The sequence below is a fragment of the Magnolia sinica genome, chromosome 6 (genome assembly GCF_029962835.1).
Source record: "Magnolia sinica isolate HGM2019 chromosome 6, MsV1, whole genome shotgun sequence".
Classification (NCBI taxonomy): Eukaryota; Viridiplantae; Streptophyta; class Magnoliopsida; order Magnoliales; family Magnoliaceae; genus Magnolia; species Magnolia sinica.
Genome location: NC_080578.1, coordinates 4,137,149 through 4,158,332, shown reverse-complemented (window position 1 = coordinate 4,158,332; position 21,184 = coordinate 4,137,149). Strand labels below are relative to the sequence as shown.

The window sequence follows — 21,184 nt, the reverse complement described above, 5'->3', positions numbered from 1 at the left end:
GTGGTACTGGCCGCCCGGCTACGTGAAAATTTAGTAAAGCGGTTGCCCCATTATGCGAAATATGGTATAATAATAATAATAATAATAAGTAACTATCTCACCTTAAGTCCCTTATTATGACAAGTAGAATGACATTTGTGTGGCCACTCAACCATACGGACTTCTGATAATGGAATGACCATAAGACCATGTGGGCATATGAAAAATTGTGTGATTACTCAGACTCATGGACTATGCCGATGGTGTAACTTCCTGGGTACATGAACTTAGGACTTGTGACAGATTGATCATAGGCCCATTGAGATATATTTTAGGCCCATATGATGAGGCTCATTGTGATGTATTTTCTGCCCATGTGATGTGGCCCATGGTGATATGAATTAGGCCCAGGTATGTGGCCTACTTGTGAATTAGATTTAAGGCCACTTGCAATGTATTTGAGACCCATGGGCGTGGCTTATTGAGATGTATTTTAGGCCCATGGGTTGTGGCTCATTGTGATGTATTTGAGGCCCATGTGTAGTGCTCACCTCTTGTGTGTTTGAAGCCCATGGGTCGTGAAGCCTGATGTGGTGTATTCATGGCCCATGTGACGAGGTCCATTGCGATGTGTAAGGCCCATATGATACGGCCCAATGTGATGAATGTGCGACCCTTGTGTGAGACCCAAAGCAATGTATCTGAGGACCGATGTGATTTGTGATTTCACCATGATGTATGTATTGATGTTTATGTGGGTCATTCCTTGGGGGCAATGTTGGTTAAATGTTTACATTATCGAGGCCGATTGTTGATGCCGATTATTGATACTGATTATGAGTATGTGACAGCATAGCATCACAATACATGCCCATACGCATCATCTACATGTTTATTATGAGATGTGGTTGATCATTGCATATGTCATTGGGTAGGTTGTTATGAGACTCCCTATAGGCGGAGGTTATCTCACATGAGCACGCGGTATGCATAGGATTGCTGCATGACTGGATTGTATGACTCATGCATCTCGCATTATGATTTGTGTACGCCCTAGCGACATCAGGGTCGTAGCCTCCACAAGCGTATCGTGGATGGCCAAATGGGACACCGGAAATGTTTGGTTCTAGCATACGGGCGCCATAGATGTCCCTGGGTGAAAATCCCTAAACCTCCGTGGCCAGGAGACACCCCAATGTCGAGACCGAGTGGATACATGAGCGCCCGAGTGCCGAATACTAGGAGGCCGCGTCTCCCACCGTGTCGTGTGGTCGGTTGGGAGGGTGTGGCCTTACCCGCCCGAGGGTAGGGGGCAATACTAGGAGTTTGACCAGCTCGTGAATTGGTTCGCTATCGACGTGCCGGATGGTATTGGCGGACTATTGGCCGGGCGGATAGTGAGGTTTCTTACGCTCACTTGGTGTGCTGCTGGGAGAGAGGCAGTGTCATTTGGAGTGTACTAAACCGGTGATGATCCGAGAGATAAACATATTGATATGTGGATTTATTGAGCGGGAGTTGCATATTCATTCATTCATTCATTCACCATCCACTCGGGTGGTGCACAACTATTTATTACGTGTATCTTCGCAATGGCCAGGATTTCGGTTGGGGCGCGCGACTAACTTTGAGATCGGGAGTTTACCACATTGAGTCCGACTATCCGAATTAGGTATGGGACTAGTTTGGATAGAAGTCCTTTATGATAGACCTCATAGTCTGCGATACTACGTACTACCATCCCGACTTCACTCCAGCATAGTCATTTCATTCGCATCACATGTTGCATTGCATTAGTAACATTTAGCATTTCGGGTTACTATGTTTCAGTATTTAGATACGGCTGATGGTATTCGTGAACTCATCGGGAACTGTATATTGCATTGCATCCTCGACATCTGATATTTAGCTCTTTATCACTCATTATTTACATGCTGATTTATATTGCGTACTCTAATATTGTATGACTCATGGACTTTTCAGTATTTCCGATATTGTATAATTATGGCATGACAATATGATGATGATGATGTGATTACGGATGCATGTACTATGGTTATGGCTGTGGTATGATTTCCCTGTAGCATATTTATCTTGCCTGCATGTAGGATACACTGCACATACGTGTGTACTCACTAGGCTTTTTGTCTAAGCCTCCTATTTCTCATTTTTTTTCAGGGCAGGAGTAGCTTGGAAGACTTAGCTTTCTCGATGCATTGTATCTATTTTTTTGATTTGGCAATGTTAACGTCGTGTATCCTTGGAAAGCATGGTACTTGTAACTATCAGGATTTATAATGGAGAGTTTGCTTGGTATTTTGATCATGGATCTTCATGCTCAGGTATTATTACATGTATATACAAAAAAAAAATTTCAGTCAAAAATCTTCCTTGCGGTGCGCCGAACTCGGGACTTGTTGTATGGAAGTCGAGTGCCGGATTCGGGGCATCATGGAAGCTGTCTGTCCCCGGGTTTGGGGCGTGACATGAGCTAGTATAATTACTTTAATAGGATAATCTACACCGTCCAAATATTTCAAAACAATCAAATTATCAACTGCATCATTATAATTACTTTAATACGATGATATGTGTTGTCCAAACAATGTCCATGTAAATCAACGGTTGAAAATCATTGGTTAGTCACTCGAATGTGATCTTGTGCTTATAGCCCATATGAGTCTTGGAATTTCATCATTTTCAGGCAAAATATATATTTCAATGTGCTTATTACACCTATTGTGTCAAACATTACATACCTACACTAATAAGAGATATTAAAGCTGATTTAGTAATTAAATTCAAACCCCTATAGACGTACTAAGCATAACTACTTTTGGATTTCAGGGATTCTAAATCCAAAGTAGGAAGTTCCAAAACCATGCTCCCAAACACGCTTGTAGAGCTTTGGCCATCTTCAGATAAATGGACCAATGCTGCATTTCTCCTATTATTAGGCCACAAAGTGAAGATTTAAGCATGTCCATTCAGAGAGAATCATGGGGCTTAATGTGGCTTGTGTAGTTGGATCCTTACTCTTACTCCGGTGGTAGACTCTCAGGAGTTTCAACACACCTGGTCAAGGGTTCGAGTCTCCATAGGTGGTGAAATCCCTCTAAGGCGTGAGTGTGTGGGGGTATGATTAAAATATTTGTTTTTAAAAAAAAATGTGGCTTGTGTACCTATCCAACTCGTTCAGAACAGTTGCCTGCTCAAGAAAGTGAAATCCCTAAGAGACATAAATCTAATATTTTTATTATTATTAAATTATGGCGCGACTCAATGATTATTGAGATCTAATTATTGGGACACCCAATCATTATAGTGGGACTCATATGATACGCAGTTGGATAGCATACACACAACATGGTAGACCTCATACAGACAGTTGAATGACATAAACATGTGTGAATAAGTTCAACACGTGTTAATAACTGTTACAAGCATGTTTTTAACCTTTACATGCAGGTGAGTAAAAGTTGTATAAAAGACTTTTTATACAAATGATTGTAGAGTATCTGGTCTCATACAAACATTTCCTTTTCTCACCAAGAAAACGAAAGGAAAAGAGAGAAAAAATAAAAATAAAAGAAGGAAAGGGATGGGAGTGTTATTTGACATGTACTCCATGATGTCAATAATTTCACACATGCGCACGTGTCATATATAATTATTAGGTGTTTTTTACACTAAACTCCTCTTAAAGCTGTAAAACGACGGTTAGCTCCATGTAGAAAATTAAAATTGAAATTACATCCATCTTTCAAATTGATTTTACCACAACCTCCTTACATTGGAGGGTGGCAATAAGTTGGGTTGACTCACTGAGTCAACTGGCTGACTCTGTTCTAAGGCAAGATGGGGGCGAAACTAAATGGGCAATGGCCAAGTTTAGGTTAGAAAACGTGGCCCAGTAAAGCAAGTGGGTTAGCCTAGGGTTGAACCCTACCCAACCTGACCTGCCCACATGGGCCAGATGACTCGACCCAGCCCAACCCAAAACCCGAAAAAAATAACAGGAGGTTTTTAAGTGCAGACACTTCCCTGCGATATATGTGCATATCTGTCTATCACTAAAACGGCCAGATTGTGGGACCCACCGGAGATGGGTATAGGTCTGAAATCATATGAAGCTCAGATTGATCGGGCAATAGTTTGTGGAATAAAGACCGTTGATTATTTTGCATCTTATCGTTGGTTGGATATTCAACAATCGAACAGTTAGAAACTTAGAATATTGGGTCATGTGAGTCTTGTACTTTGACACATCTAAACCTCAAACCAGTATATTTCAAGCGGTTGGATTTGAGTTAGGAAGCACGAAAGGTGTATAAGATCTGAGTGCACGTGTATGAATAAACACAGACTGCCGGACTATCAGTGTGTTTTTTTTTTCTCGTAAAGGAATTGAGTCAAGCTCATTCTATCTTTCGAGTCTCTTTACTTTATCTCTCCCCTCTCACGTCCACGGGAAAAAAAAAAAAAAAACACTAACCTTTTCCTTCTCTCTCTCTATAAGTGTCATTTTCTCAGTTACACTTCTCCCAAACAAGTAAAAAAGAAAACTCATCTTCCACAATTTCCCATCTCTCCAATCTCTCTCAATTCATCCTTCTTATTTGAACAAGACCCAGAAATTCCACCAGAAAATCCACCATCCAAATCATCAAAACTACCCCAAAAGGCTCATCCGGTGACTGAGCGAGGTAGAAGACTACTACAAAAACGACAAAGACAACGACAAGGACAACAACTAATACTACTACTTGTACAAGGAGAAGAGAAGGAATCTATCCATTGGCAGGGCTAGTTATAGGTGATGGAGCTATTTCCGCCACAACCGGACTTATCGCTTCAAATCAGCCCTCCAAACAACAAAGATGAAGAGATGGGTTTGGGTTTTTGGAAGAGAGCTTTGGACACCAACAGCAACATCGGATCAACAGCCAAAGCCAAACAAGACACTCGCTTCGATCTTTTCTTGGCAAATCCGATAGTAGCAGAATCAAATTACGGTACTGACACCCTTCATCTCCAACATGGTCATACTCAAACAAACCATCATCACCATCTACAACATGGGCACGACCGTAATCAATATTACCACCATCATCATCGTAGTCATCATGAGCTGGATTATCTGAGGCCTATAAGAGGAATTCCAGTCTATCAGAGCACTCCATCCTTCTCTTTTACTCAACAAAAGCCATCTGATTCTTCAACTCCCACTAATGCTAATACATCTGCTGCTGGTGCTGCTACCTCAACATCTTTCCCATCTCAAAGCATCATGAGGTCGAGATTCCTAACAAGGTCCCCGGCAAAGCGAAGCATGAGGGCCCCACGGATGAGGTGGACCACCAACCTCCATGCTCGGTTCGTCCACGCCGTCAACTTATTGGGTGGCCATGAAAGTAGGCTTTTCTTAATTTTCCTTTTTTTTTTTGGTTTCTTATTTTTCATCCCATTTCTTGCTACTTTATCATGTCATCTTGTATTAAAAAAGGTAATGATTTTGATTTTTTTTTTCTTTTTCTTATCTTATTTTAGGGGCTACACCCAAATCGGTTCTTGAGCTCATGGATGTAAAAGATCTCACCTTAGCTCATGTGAAATCCCATTTACAGGTAAAACCGAGAGAGAGAGAGAGAGAGAGAGAGAGAGAGAGAGAGAGAGAGAGAGAGAGAGAGAGAGAGAGAGAGAGAGAGAGTCTATGTAAAACAATCCTGATTGATTTACAGACACCCATATTTTCCATTTTGGGTGAAATAGTACACTTGTGAAAAATGGGTGTATGGAAATCAATCAGGGTCGTATAGAAATAAATTCCAGTCAAAAAAGAAAAGAAAAGAAAAGAACCGAATTCTTTAGTAATTTAAGATGGTCTTTTCATCATGCACCTAAAAAAGTAGATTTGAAAATTGGTAGAAAATGTCTTGTTTTTTCTCTTGTTTGTTTCTTCTCCATCAAGCTATTCCCTTTCATCGGCCTGACATTTGCATTTTTCCTACACAACATGAAAATGCCATGTGACATTGAAATTTCCAATGCCTTTCAAAAGTGCCCAAAACCCATTCCAATCCTTCTTCTACAGTTGCTCTTGTCTTTTGGCTTCTGAGGCCTAAGATGCAGCCTTTTTTCTTAGAATCAGAAAACATGCTAACAAAAGAAACAGATGAAAGAAAGGAAAAACAGATTTTCGATTTTCGTGGGAATGAAAAAGTATTAGTTTTGTGGCTAATACCCACTTTACTATTGTTTGGGTTTGCAACTTTCTATTGTATTACAATAAAAATTATAAGAATAGTTATGACGAAAATGATTTATTTCCATCTTATAAAACACAATGGTTATTTTTCGTTGTGCTTATCTCTCAAGCAGGCATATATTATCTTAGTACAAATATTTACACTGTAATTATAGTGCAGACAGTTGTTGTAAGCCCCATCGATGGCATCTGCCCGGTCCCACATTCACACGCTCATGATAGTCATGAGCCCCAAAACAAGGCCAATACAAAACTCAGGTGGGCCACAACAATAAGAGAAGTTGGGAAAGGGCACCTGCGATGATTTTGTGGTCAGCATGTAAACTATATGCGGAATTGAAATGGATCGAGCTATGCATCATGTATGGAGATCAAATAAATTGAATAAAAAGCATGCCTAATTGGAAAGTTATAGTCGCAGGTGATTACTGGAGTCTTCCGCACATTACACCCTTAGGGAAGCACTATGATGAGATGAAAAGCTTTCAAGCTCGACACGAATTTGTTAATCCTAGTTCAACTGGAATATTGTGCATGTGACACAGTTGTAGCACACCACCCCTTACATGATTTTAGATTAATCACAACTTAGTGGGATTTGCTCCCGATCACACTATCCAACCCTCAGGGCAATTCAGACTGTTGATCAATAAAGCCCACCTTATAGAATTCTTACATGGCACACTTGTGAATGTGCCATCTAGTGCATTCATATGAAACGTCTGACCCATGGCCACCTATATGGGGTATTCATGGTGGTTGGAGTAGATGTCATCAACGCATCATGGTAGGGACCAAAGCAACCATTTGCACTTGATAATTTCCCATCAATACACACATACAGATACATGTATATACACCTATATATCTATCTCTTACAAAGATTAATTTATGGGGCATGTGACACGCCCATACTGGTATTTTTTTTATAATTATTTTGAATAAATGCCAACATGCAATCTTAAATATTTATTTGTGCAATTACAGATGTATCGGACCGTGAAGACCACTGATCGGCCGAACGCTTCTCCAGGTATTTTCAATTTTACTAAAAATGTTATTCTCTGATTTCTTTCATTTAGTAGTTGACATTTTAGAATTATGGTGATGGGTTTTTATAATTTTTATCACAGGACGATCAGACGGATTTGAAAATGGGTCTGCCGGAGAAATCTCCGACGACCCCTTGTTCGACCTCCAGATTACTCAAGGACCCGAGCAAGCTGTCCAACAAGGTGGGCTGGCTGTTAATCATAGCAACGACTATTGCAACCCTATGATCAATTCCTTGAGGTGATCCACATTTCTTTGTTGTGATTTCTTTTTTGTATAATTACACAATGAATACAATCTGTTTGATTAGGTGATCAATCCATTTAAATGTTTTTTATTTCTGGCATTTGACAAATCTTGCTTACAAAACCCCAAAAATCATTTTTCTCAGAAAGAAAATGTCATGACATGGCCAAACAGGTGATTTAGCTGATGAGAAGTTAGATTGTGGTTTAAAAACAAAATGGGTTTTCATAGAAGAAAAGCTTTATTTTGAAAATCATTTCACTTTAGCCATGTTTGGTGGTGTAGCCTATTTACTTTGAGATAGGAAAGTAGGTGTGAGATTCTTTGGTTAACAAAATCCTAATCAGTTCTTATGTCGTTTGGATGTGAGAAAATAATGCAACAACAGATTATTCTTTCTTAATAGCTAGGTATGATATTCATACATGATGGGCCACGTTGGATTGCATGTGTCAGAGATTTGGACCATTCATCAGGTAGTGTCGGTCCCTGCTAAAATGCCCTGGACAGCTGAACAGACAGATAAGACTTCTATGAGAAAAATGTGGGGTTAGAAAAAGTCCAAGTGTCCAAGTTCAACGTGCGTGTCGGTCACTTGATGAGGCTTCTGGCCTGAGTTTTGATATATGGAATGTTCACAGTATACGCTACCTGATGAATGCTTCGGATCTCTGATACGAATAAGGGATCCTGATGGTCCAAGTGCAGTCACACGTACCAATGTAGAGAATTTGCACGAGATCTGACCTTTCCATCTGGATGGAAATGATGCTTTAGGTTTCCTGCCTCAAAATCAGGTGGTTTCAGTCTTCGGGTGGGCCATATTATACTAAGTAAACTACGGTTTAAAAAAAAAAAATCGTGCGGCTGGCTGTCGCCCACCTAAGGTGTGAAATGCCCTGATTTTTGACGCAGAAGTTCTTAACAGTGTGGAACACCTGATCGAAGGATCTGATCTTGCATACATGTCCCATTTTTACACATACGCGTGCCAACGTGTGGATGGGCAGGGCTCCCACACGCGTGTGTAATTAGCAAACGTCTACTTGCATTATTCCACCTATGCGCCTCTATTTATATTTTTTAACGAGTGATCGCCGAAGAGATGGACAATCCATGCATTGGGGAATGACCACATACGTTCAAGCCATGTGGGCCCCACCACTATGTGTGATTGCCTTCCAACCGGTCCATTACATGCTCCCCAGCTTCTCCATGTTAGTCCTAGATCCCAAAATCCAGTGCTGATCTATAACTTAAGTGGGCTGGCTACACCAAAGGGAACAATGTCGGACATGAGGAAGGGCATGTATGTCCACCATGGGAACTTTCAGATGGAACACGGTCATCAGCTGCTTCCCACCAGGACCACAGGACAGTGAAAACTCAGGTGGGCCAGTATATAGGCTTTAGGGATGACTGTACATTACTGCCGATGGTGTGTCACACCTGAGTTTTTAATGGTGATGATTCTTCGTATGTAGAGCAAAAATAAGGAGGCACATCAGATGCACGGTTCAGATCTCATATAAGCATAACAGGTGTGCCCCACAAAACTCGAACGTACACTGATTACCATACATGCGAATGCACGTGATCATTCCTAAAACAATTGAATATGAATTTCTCATTCACATACAGCACTCCATGCAAATGATCACAAAAAGTAGGAAAGATAGAATCACAGCTTTGTTCTCTCTGTCCAAGATCATGCCAACATGAATGCTCTATCATGGGGTAATAATCTCCTCCATGCAGTTTTAAAAAAACACTCATATCTCTCTCATTCCAAGACATTCACCTGATTGATAGAATCTGCCTGAAATGGAGAGATTTCTGTCTTTGGATTTGTTGGGCCCCACATGTAGAAAACCAGGTCCCAAAAAGCTAGCCAAAGCCCCCTATGAAGCTTCCTTGTAGTTTCTCTTTCTAGCTAACTAATGTTGTTATTTCACATGGTATGATTCCACTTTATTTCAATCACCACATTTCGTAAAGCTATAACATTTCATATGCTTGAATTGCTCACATCTAACGGGTTGGACCATTAGTTATAACTGCCCGGAAGGATAACTTTCAACATGCAGCCCTCGTGTGCCATCCACTCCGTCCAAAAGGTTGGCCACAACATTAGGATCACCCTATAAAAAATCAGCCCTATCCACTCATCGTAAGGGCTGTAGTATAGAAAATAATTATAACAGCTAAAATATATATATATATATATATATAATTAAGTGTGGTCCATCGGGTGAGTGATCCAGCTGATGTTTTACATAAGGTGATCATCATGATAGGACCAACGTATTGGAAGGGTTGGATTTCATACATACATAACATATTGAAAGTTATTCGCTGGGTGGACGGTAACATACTGTCCAACCGGTTGGATGTGAGCATTTCGCTGTAACAATCTAGCGTAATAAAAGATAGAAAGGAAATTAAGGAATTGTAGCTTTCTTCCTATGGGGAACTTACATCTACACCCTTCCTTTTTTATGCACACTCCTTTTGTTTCCACTTTTGGTAGCACAACAATACATTTTTGTAGTAGTCTATTATCAAAAAGTTAAAAAAATGGGTTTCTGGATAAAAAAGAGTGTTTGAATATCTTTCAATCTTTTCACAGCCTTCCCTCTCTATGTATATACCCTTCATTTCTACTTATTTTATTAGAATAGTAAACTTTTGTACCATCCCACCACCAAAGGAAAGAAAAAATGGGTGTGTGCACAAAAAGATAGGGTGTGAATGTCAAAAATCTCTTTTCTTCGTATCCTCTCCTTCTTTTCATGCATGGATTTCCACTGACGGAAATATTCTCTATGGTCATTTTTTTTCGCAGTAGGGAAGTCTCGATGCGTGAGAAAACAAGGGATTCCGGAGGAGGTGTGCTCTCTTTTGAGGTAAGAAAAGGTTTGGTACTCCAAACAGTGTGGTGGATGATACACAGGGCATACGTTTCATATGAGATTTTTCACCTTTGTTTGATTATCTGACTATGGGATTAGTGGGCATTTATTGGACAGTTAAAAATGAATTATATCAAAGGAAAATGGGACGTGGATTGGGTACTACCCCTGCCTGTTCTAAGCTTGGGATAAGCTGAGGCTCGAGTGGCCATTGTGATCTATGGATTTTATCCACACCGTTGATCCAATTTTTCATATCATTTAAGATTATAAGCCTAAATTGACGCAGATCCAAGGTTCAAGTGGACCACACCACAAAAAGCAGTGGGGCTAACAACGCTCACCATTGAAACCTTCACCAAGCACGTCGAAGCCTTTCAAAAGGCTATCAAATCCTACGGAATGGCACTATCGGCTTGGAAAATGAAGCTGTTATAAAGCCTATTGTAACGTTTATTTGCCATCAAACCTATTCATAAGGTCATATATGAATAGAAAACACAAATATTAGTTTAATACAAAACTTCTTGGTCTATGGCCCCTCAAGAATTTTTTAATATTAGTAGTCGTTTAATCCCCACTCTGTGGTCCACTTGAGCCTTGGATCTGCCTCAGTTTTAGGATTATAAAATGATATGAAAAAAATGAAAGAACAAAATGGATAAAACCCATAAATCATGGTGGCCCCTTCGAGCCTTCGCTTGTCCTGACCTCATGATAGGCGGGGCTAGTACCCATGTACAAGAAAATACTTGTACAATCACACATAGTCACGCGGGGATATAACTATTTACTGACGTGGATGGACTTTGTGTGGATTAGATTCACCTGTCTCATCAGGTCCACCACCTCGTGTTAGGCCTTGATATGATCCAAAGCTAACATGAGCTTAAATTTAGCCTAAAACCTCTTAATTCATGTGATGTTGTCCACCACTTTCAAAATAGCATGATTTTTGGAGAGTACCTTTATTCAGGTCATTGGTATAAGATGAGTGCATGTGGGACCACACACAACTAATGGTGGACATTCCTTCCTGATTCTTCCGAACGGTCTGCTTGAGTTTGGACAAGGCTAGGAAACGCACCTAATGAACGGTTCTGATTTCATGCATGTTTTCTCCCACTTCCCGTTAATAGGAGGTTAGGATTAAGAATAGTAGATTCCATAATGTAGTCGGTTTGAGTTAACTTATGCCATGCGTACATTTTTATTAAGTGCCTGCATATCAAGTTTCATGCCCTTCCAGAGTATAATCTAAATCCCATATAGAGATAGCATTTAGACACATCATGTGAACATAAGCTGAAATATTCCTAGACTTTAATGTATTGACTTTTGTGACTATTCTCTCCTTGATTTTCAACAACTGCATTTTAAAGAATCGCCATTTCCACTTTCCAGTGGTATTTGGTCATTTGAAACCAGGGGTACTTACTGTAATTTACTTAAACTCAAGGAGATATCTGTGATTAATTATATTAAATGTGGCGCGTGTAGGCCCCGCGTGTCCAACCGTGGCACACGGGTGGAAATATTTGAGATTGTGATCTGGTGGGACAGTTACTAGATCTTCTGCCTAAAAAATCAGGCCGTTCATCTCCTCATGTGGAGCCAATGTACAAAACAAAAGGATAGTTCAACAATAATTTTTTACAGCCGTCCATTAATTTGTTCCCCAAACTGTGACCCACATGAGGAGTGAAACTGCATGACGTTTATACCAGGAGGTCTAAACAGTGGCCCAACTGATGGAAAGCCCTGATCTCATACACGCGCACCATTGGGCGTAGATAAGGGTTTGGATCCTGCATGCACCCATATTCCACAGCAAACTTGATGCTGAATGTCCAAATAATCGGCCCCATTGTCATGGGTAATGGGCCGAATATCACACGGATCGGATTATTTAACTTGTAAGGTAGACCGTTTTTCATTACAGTCGTCCACTTGATGGCTACCAATCAGAAAGATAGCATTATCAGTTTATTATCAATTGTGGGCAACGTGCAATCGACAATGACGCCCATTATTTGGACGGTCCGGATTGACATACATGTATGCCATGGCTCCATGATCTAACAGTCTTCCTTCTTTTCTGTCTTTTTTTTTTTTTTTTTTTGGCTTTCGAAGAAGGAGATGGACCTAAAAGGCACGAGCTATGACAGAATATCAGATGTGAAGGCATCAAGCCCCAAGAGGCCCAATCTGGAGTTTACCTTGGGCAGGTCGCATTGATCAAGGCCACTGATTCTCTGAAGTCATGTGATGAGAATCTGGGACCCACTTAAAATTAGCTAGAGAGAGAGAGAGAGAGAGAGAGAGAGAGAGAGAGATGTGAAAAAACATGTCCACAGAAAGCTGTGAGAGCCCAAGCATAATATATTATAGGTAAATACGAATGAAATCTAAATTACTTTTGAAAAAGTTGCATTGTCAAAGTAGAGAGAGAGAGAGAGAGAGAGAGAGAGAGAGAGAGACGAGATCAGTTCCTCCACCACGTTTGTAGAATAATCTATTTCTACAACACGATGTGTGGAGCCCAACCTGACGTACTGCCTGCATCCAATCCGTCCATAAAATGAGCCCCTTCAAGTCCATAAGACCCTCCAAATTGTTTTTGGGGCCAACTTGTTTCTTATATGACATCCAATCTTGAGAAGATGAAGTCCATTGGACAACCTAAATATCAAACCATTACAATATTGAAGTTGGTACACCACGTGATTTGAGAGGTTTTAGGCATGATTTTACATGGTGTGGCCACTTGAGTTTTGGTTGGCTAAATTTTCAGGCTTAAAGAGAGTACAATGAGGCTTATATGATAAACAATTAATTTTTTATTTTTTTTGGTTAGCTTGTTAGTACAAGCTACTGCCAATGTTAGCCACCCCCACTAGGATCGATACCAAGACCTCAGTGTTATATGATAAACAATTTGGATGAAAGCATGTGCACATTTCAGAAGTAGAACAAATCCAATCAAATTTACTTTTAGACATACAAAAATTAATATGAGTTTACTTTTAGGCATGCATAAATTAGCATGAACTTAATAACTAACCATATTTTCATGGAGAATGAAAAACAATAGGCACTTGCTCTCTCTCTCTCTCTCTCTCTCTCTCAAATCAGCCACTCCATTGTTTCTATTTTATACGAAAAGGTAACTGTCTTACGGGCACGTAATTATGTAGAGCTTCCCTAGATACTTTCATGCATTTATAAACTTATAAGTCTTTGTTATGAAATTTTTCTTATCATAAGGGGATTTTTATACAACAATTTATATGCGTAACTAAAATTGCAAGTAACACCCACAATATATTTGGCTAACTACACAAAAGCTTTGAGGGAGTTAAACTCATCTAGATTTAAATCTTTCCACATGTACACTGCATCAGTGTACATAATTATGTGATCTCACGATGTTATACACATATCCTTCCATATAACACATTAAGGTCCATTGTCCTACACCCTTCATATTCCATCGCCATTATTGATTGAAAAATTAATTTGAATAGCTGGCTTTACCAAACAATACATGGTTGATTTTGAAATTAATTGTTTAATTAAAATTATTTATAAAATTAGTTTGGCTTACCATATTGATCAATCATCTTTAAGCTAAACCCATAAAGGGTCATAAATCCTTCATTGAGAATCCTAATCCAGAACATGATCAACCACCAAACTTACAACCACCTAAGAGACTCATATATTGGTCAATCAAATTTAGGTAGAGTGTTGAGAATACTAATCCAGAACATTATCGATTACCAACTTACCACAGTCCACCAAAGAGTCACATATTGGTAAATCAAAGCAATCGATCAAACCCTCACGTGGACCCTAAGTCCTCTTATGTCTAAAGATAATCGTACAAAGTACAAGTTAATATGAGAAAATTAAATCTAACTTGACTTCCTAAATCCAAGTCAATGCGAACACACCGTGATTGGAGATGATATGTCATGATAGAAACTCACCATGCATACAATAGTCATCAATATAGTGGCCTATAAATTAAAGTACACAACTTATCTACTAACCGCTAAGATTATTTAGCATTGTATGAGTTAGACTTTAAAATATATTTTACATCAACTCCATTCTTCGGGGATATAGAGACATGGATGAAATGTCCCAATAGATCTATTTCAATCATATTTACTCCAGGTATGTATAATAATAATGATAATAAATAAAATGTTAATAAAAAAATACATATAATTATTAGATTAAAATGTCATACATTCCCACATTAGATCTCATGCATACATCACGACGGGCCATAGGCACAGCCCTGTAGAATAAGATAGAGAGAGGGGTGATTTCGCTATCATAAAGCATGAAATGAATCACCTCTAAAATCACTTGGTGTGGCCCACCTAAGTTTTGGGTCTGCCAAAGTTTTAAGACCCTAGAAGAACACATGAAGCCTCACATAATGGCCAGATTGGATGCCATGCAAACATCCTGATGGGCCCCATGCACAATGGTGTACAATAAGCTCATTCTACACACATATTAGAGGAGATGGAGAGAAATGTCATTTCACTATCATAAAGCATGAAAGGAACCTTGGTAATTGCATTCGGCTCCTTTTGATAAAAATAAGAGGAACATTTTACAAAAGGCAAGGGCTCCTCCTTCGTTCCCTTGCATGCTCACGTGCTTACTTTATAGTCTTCCGACAAAGAGAAAGAGGTGGAGGAATTTTCGTACCAAAAGTCTAGTGGTAGAGGGTGGGAGGAGCTTTTGCAGCCCAAAATCTGCCACGTGTCAAGTAGGTCGATTGATCTACAACGTCCATGTAATGCTTCCTGCTTGCAGATGGCCCACATTTGAAAATCACATCCAATCTACTATCCTAGACATATGAACTATGTGCTTCAAATGGAGGGTCGAAATGAAAGCTGTTCACAGCCAATATTGGACAGGGAAGAAGATGTGATGGTTAGGATCATAGGTTCAGTGTCATTTTCAACCACGAGTCACCCGCAAACATGATCCGCCAGATGGATGGCCTGGATCCGCCACTCCACCTGCCACGCGGCGTATACCCAATGGTGCGACTACAGCCCTTCAAAATCAAATCTATGTGATTAGTCATTGCCAGTATTTAAATCATTTGGTTCTCTTTTGCTAAGTAATAAAGCAAGTTGATACTAGAAAACAAAGCCATGTCGTTTCATGTTCTCTCCGTTCGTGTCATTTCATGTGGACACGTGTCTGTATCTGAGAAGTGATCTAGTAGGCTCGGTGTATCCAAGCCTTTCCATGCATCTAGTTGCGTGTGTAACTAGTTGATATCCGCATTGCCTATCTGGACCATCCATTAGGTTCGGTCCACTCTTCATCCATTACTGTGCAAAAATCAAAACAATCTGATGGTCCTAAACGTTGGTGACTGGACCTATCTTCTACAAACGATCTTACCCATTCAATCAGGATGATTTTTTGAAGGCAGCTTATGTGTAGTAGAATGGATTTAATGGACAGCCTGCCCAGGTAGATATTGTATATTTATGCCAACCAATCCAAATGCAACTATGTGCATGGAAAGGATTGCATAGTCCGCTACGCATTTAGTTTTAACATACACACTCAACCCAATCTTGGCACGGACACATGATTTATTATATGAGTGTAATGGAAGAAAATGTTAGCTGATTCCACACGTGTGTGGAGGCCCGCCCGTCCATATGCAGGCACTCGCGCCACTATCCATGCATACATGTTCTATAACAAACTATATATATATACACACACACACATGGAAACGCTCACCTGCGAACCAGTTCGTATGTACTACGTATGAACTTTTTTGAGAACCCATCATACGTGATGTGGATCCAAAATCTGAACCGTTCATGTGAAGCAGCACCTTGTGAAACCCCCCGGGATCAAGTTTTACTTTGATCTAAAACTTTGATGGGCCATAAAGAATGAAAATAGTTTCCTCCCTTGATTTGCATTTCTCTTTGCTATGGCCTACCAGAATTTTAGATCAGGGTGAAAATTTGTCACAGGGGTTTTCATAGGATTCCGCATCATATGGACCGTTCAGATTAGACACCCATGACACGTGTACAAAAGTGCGCACGTGCGTAGGTGCGCAGGGGAACATGACTTTTATATATATGACACTTTTGCACACGTGTCATGGGTGTCTAATCTGAGCGGTTCATAAAATACGGAATCTCATGAAACTTTAGGGGACAAATTTTCACCTGATCTAAGAATCTGACGGGCTATAGCAAAGAGAAATGCAAATCAAGGGAAGAAAATGTTTTCATTTTTCATGGCCCACCAATGTTTTGTTTGAAAGTAAAAATTGGTACCAATGGGTTTCATGAGGTTCTGCTTCACATGGACCATTCAAATTTTCGAGACTGATCACGTATGATGAGTTCTAAAAAAGGTTAGTAGGACTTTCGTGCAACTGATTAACAGGAACCAAATCAAAAGAGAAAATTACCTCCTGTTTTGCTATGACTCACCAAAATTTTAAATCAAGCTAACTTTAAGATTTTAGGAGATTTTATGAGGTGAAAGTGACCCACCATATTATTAGATCAAGCTAACTTTAGGACTTCGGGAGATTTTATGTGGTAAAAGTGCTCCTGGTTTTTCATGAGAACCGGTTCCCATGAGATCATCTCTCTCTTGGTTTCTCATGAGAACCGGTTCCCACGTGATCATCTCTCTCTCTCTCTCTCTCTACATAAATAGACTAGGGTGAATTTTCATTAGACTCGGTGAGACTTCTTACGATATAAGATGAGTAGCCCAGATGTGGCATGACCACACGTGTACGAGAAAGATACAGGACTAGAAAAAAGATGACCGCCGGTCTATATGCAATGTGGACGTGTGGCCCACCTGATCAGTCGACCTATAGTTTTAAATAGAGCACGTCAAAACTTTAAAAGTAGCCCTCGCACTAATAGACGCCAGAATCACACGCACGTGTCATGTGGCCACGTGGTCCGCGAATCACCCCCTCAATTTTCCGCCCGCGATTCTGGACAGCATTATTCAAAGCTCAAAGAACGTCCGTCCATCGTATCTGGGGCGGAATCCCCTGCAACACCAGTTTCACTCAGCGCGTAAAACGGACGCGGATTACCTACTGACGGCTACAGTAGTTATCTCGCTCCTGATGTGACGTCATCAAGTTCTATGGGCCCTGCCATGATGTATGTTTTATATCCACACCGTCCATCCGTTTGAAGATATCATTTTAGATCATGATCCAAAGAATGAGGTAGATCCAAAGCTCAAGTGGACGCCACCACAGAAAACACTGGGGATAGAATACCTACCGTTAAAAACATCTTAAGGGGTCACATAAGTTTTCGATCAACCTGGTATTTGTGTTTTCCCTCAGTACATGTCTGTGTGAACTTATGAACAGGTTAGATCTCAAATAAACATCTTCCTAGACCCTAGTTAGGTTTCAACGGTGGGCGTCACTGTCCCCACCGTTATATGCAACGGGGTCTACTTGAGCTTTGGATCTTTCATCCCACCAAATGGATGAACGGTGTGGATATAATACATATATCATGGTGGGGCTCAGTGACGTCCCTTCAGTAGGAGATCATGATGGGGCCCACATATCTCGCTACTGAAGACGCCAGTGGCCAATCCGCGTTCGCATGAAACACTCAAGCTTGTGGGACCCATATCTTGTATATCTAAAATCCAGTCCCTCCATCAGGTGCATACCCACAACTCAGCCGGGACCTATAGTGTGTATCTTCCATCAAACCCGTTAATAATGTTTGATACACTAGGTTGAAGTTAAAATTCAATAATCAGCCTCATCCACCTATCAGGAAATCCACACCGTGTGAACTTGTAGGTTAAAGAAGCAGTTTTACAATATTCCCATTGGTGTGGCCCATCAGAGGACTTATCAGTACGAAATTTTTTATATACTATTAAAAATTATGCTTCTCATCTTATGGACGGAGTAGATTTACATATAAAACATAGTGGAGCCCAAAAAGCTTGGGTGTTTTACGCAGCTACGTGAAACCGGCGCTGCACACGATTCCCGTCCCTCGTAATTCTTTCTTGCCGGGTAACTGGCGCACCTAGGATGGAAGCGGATTGGCTGGTGTACCCCGCACCAGTTATGTAGCTGATGTCTTGACGTCAGCAAGTTCTGTGGGTCAAATCATAAGGTATATGTTATATCCAAACCGTCCATACATTTGGCGAACTAGTCTTAATGCTTGAGCCGAAAACTAAGACAGATATAAAGATTAATTGGACCACACTGCAAAAAACAGTGGGGGATTGAACCTCTACCATTGAAACCCTTTTGGGTGTCACAGAAGTTTCGGATCAATTTAATATTTGTTTTTCTTCTTTATCCATGTATTTTTAACCGTATTAACAGATTGGATGGAAAATAAAAGTTATGGTGGGCCCTATGAATTTTTTAACGGTGAAAATCATTATCCTAGCTGCTATTTTTGATGTGGCCCATTTGAGCTTTCCATATGATTCATTTTTTGTCTAATGCTCTATAATGATCTCGAAAAATAGATGAACAGTATGGATATAATCAATACATCATTGTGGGGCCATGTAACTTTGATCTCATTTGAACCGTTCGTACAACTCGGAGCTCGACGAGCGTCGGCGCTCGTCTTCGCACGACATGTATCTACATCAGCTATATAGCTGATGTGCGGTACACCAGCCAATCCGTAGGATACCGTGCTACAGTACAGCATAGTCCACCGTACATGTGCATGCACGTCATTAATGCATGCCATCCTAATCGCAGGTCCATCCGGATAGAATGTGGTCCAAATATCACATGGATCGTACGATCCTTACTGTTCACCTTTGGCCCTGACCATCTCCTTCTCATGCTCAACCGTACATTTCATGCGAAGGTCAGTGGAGCACCTTCCATCGTATTGATCTATCCTAGTCTTAAACTGTACACACGAGATTTTAATTACACTAATTGGGGCCAGTTTATTGGTAATCCAGACCGTTGGTCTCCACACAATGGATTGGATCATGCCCAGAAAAATATTATAGGTTGCAAGATCATAGCCATCAATAACAGGAATTTTCTTAGTTGAATGTGGACCGTTGTTACATTTTTCTGCTTAACCGTGCATTTCTGTGTCAGAATCCAACTTGTATGGCCACCCACTAGGGTCCACATGACCAGTGAACGATGATCAAAACCGTCCATATTGTGGACTTCGTGCTATAAAAAGGCATTTTCAGAAGAACTGATGATTTTAACCATCATATCTTTTGATGAAACCAGACAACGAAAATAACATTTTCATCGGTTCACATTCAACTCTAAAAATCAAAAGTTATAATCATCTTTAAAGGGTTATTATGAACAAATAGCTTATATATTGTAAGTATAAAAATATGGACAGTTCAAATCAGTGGACCATCACAACATGTGGCCCAATAGGTGGCGACACACGCTACCTTCTTAGTCGCAACAGACGCAAAACGAAATTATCTTTTTCCTTCGAAAACACATGGGTGCACCAGGCGCATAAGAGACTTATTGGATAATACTCGGACGGAGTCTTTTTTCTACACGCTTACATTTGAGAAATTATGTACGTGGAACATTGGTGACCAAAATCAAACCGTTCAATTCGTGACATGCTTTGTAAAATAGGTGAAAGCCATAAAATCAGATTGAACGGTTTGATTCTTGACTTGCTTCCTACTTTGCATTTTGACTGTTCTACGGATGCCACCGTTCATAAAGTTAGGATATTAATATATGTTGGATGATCCCACTACATTGACGGTCTAAATTAATCTAATCTCATTCCACGTGTACGATTTCCTAGTGGATGTCCACGAAATAGGAAGCACTGCGCTCTACCGTAATATTAAAGTTTCTTGCAATGAAAAGGAAGTTCGGTTGTACCTGCGCAATTCATTGCGCGGCAGGCGCACTACGCACAGGCTGCGCATTGTGCACCCTCCTGCAGTCTCCGGACGGACGGACGAGCAGTAGACTGCTGGTGTCATTAGCTTTTAACTAAAGCTGTGTATGACGTTTGATACGCATGCACTGAGAAATCGTTCGCGTAGCAAATATTAACTAAAATAAAAACCGTCTAGATTGTGGAGCCCACTGTCTCCAAGTGACAATCACAAGATCAGATTGGTTGAACAATCCTAACCCTTGATTTATTGACACTTGTTTGTAGAAATAGGACCATCGAATAATTTTCATTTTTAACCGTCAAAATACATTTCTACGAATCTGATGGTCGGATAATCAAATTAGATTCGATTTTGATTCATGATGCATACTAGGTGATTATTTGGACTGTTTAATTTGACTACTTGTATGCCACGTATCACCCATCACACTTTGCAGAGTATCAAAGAATGACGATTGGAGCCGTACAGCGTTAGATAGCGGATTTTAAAACCATAATCAAATTATTTAAGAATGATTACTCTATCATTTATTAGAGCTCACAGATCATGACACGTGTCATAATCTGGCCGCTTCGAGTTTGACGCCTCTGTCACAGTGGGGTCCGGGGGTTGGTTCTGCCAAAGAAAGCATCACTCCTCAAATGACGCCTTGTTTTCACCAAAATAGCATGTACCAAGAGCATGTACGTTTTTTTAAAACGAATCCTAGGCGTACCTTGTCCGGTAAGATGGACGGTGGTCAAGACACATGTCATCA

At 40.3% G+C, this 21,184-nt stretch overlaps 1 protein-coding gene across 1 annotated transcript; it reads left to right on the top strand.

Moving 5' to 3' along the window:
* Nucleotides 1-4,417: 4,417 nt before the first annotated feature.
* LOC131247997 (probable transcription factor KAN2) lies at nt 4,418-12,891 on the top strand. Its single transcript, XM_058248025.1, has 6 exons — nt 4,418-5,393; nt 5,530-5,606; nt 7,235-7,280; nt 7,381-7,540; nt 10,392-10,452; nt 12,592-12,891. Exons 1-6 carry the CDS (start codon nt 4,799-4,801, stop codon nt 12,694-12,696), a joined length of 1,044 nt encoding a protein of 347 aa, XP_058104008.1. The 5' UTR covers nt 4,418-4,798; the 3' UTR covers nt 12,697-12,891.
* The last annotated feature ends 8,293 nt before the right edge of the window (nt 12,892-21,184 follow it).

Coding starts and splice junctions, on each gene's coding strand:
- LOC131247997 (XM_058248025.1), top strand. CDS start 4,799: ATGGAGCTATTTCCGCCACAACCGGACTTATCGCTTCAAATCAGCCCT. Junction 7,281..7,380: donor TCGGCCGAACGCTTCTCCAG/GTATTTTCAATT, acceptor TTTTTATCACAG/GACGATCAGACGGATTTGAA. Junction 7,541..10,391: donor CCTATGATCAATTCCTTGAG/GTGATCCACATT, acceptor TTTTTTTCGCAG/TAGGGAAGTCTCGATGCGTG.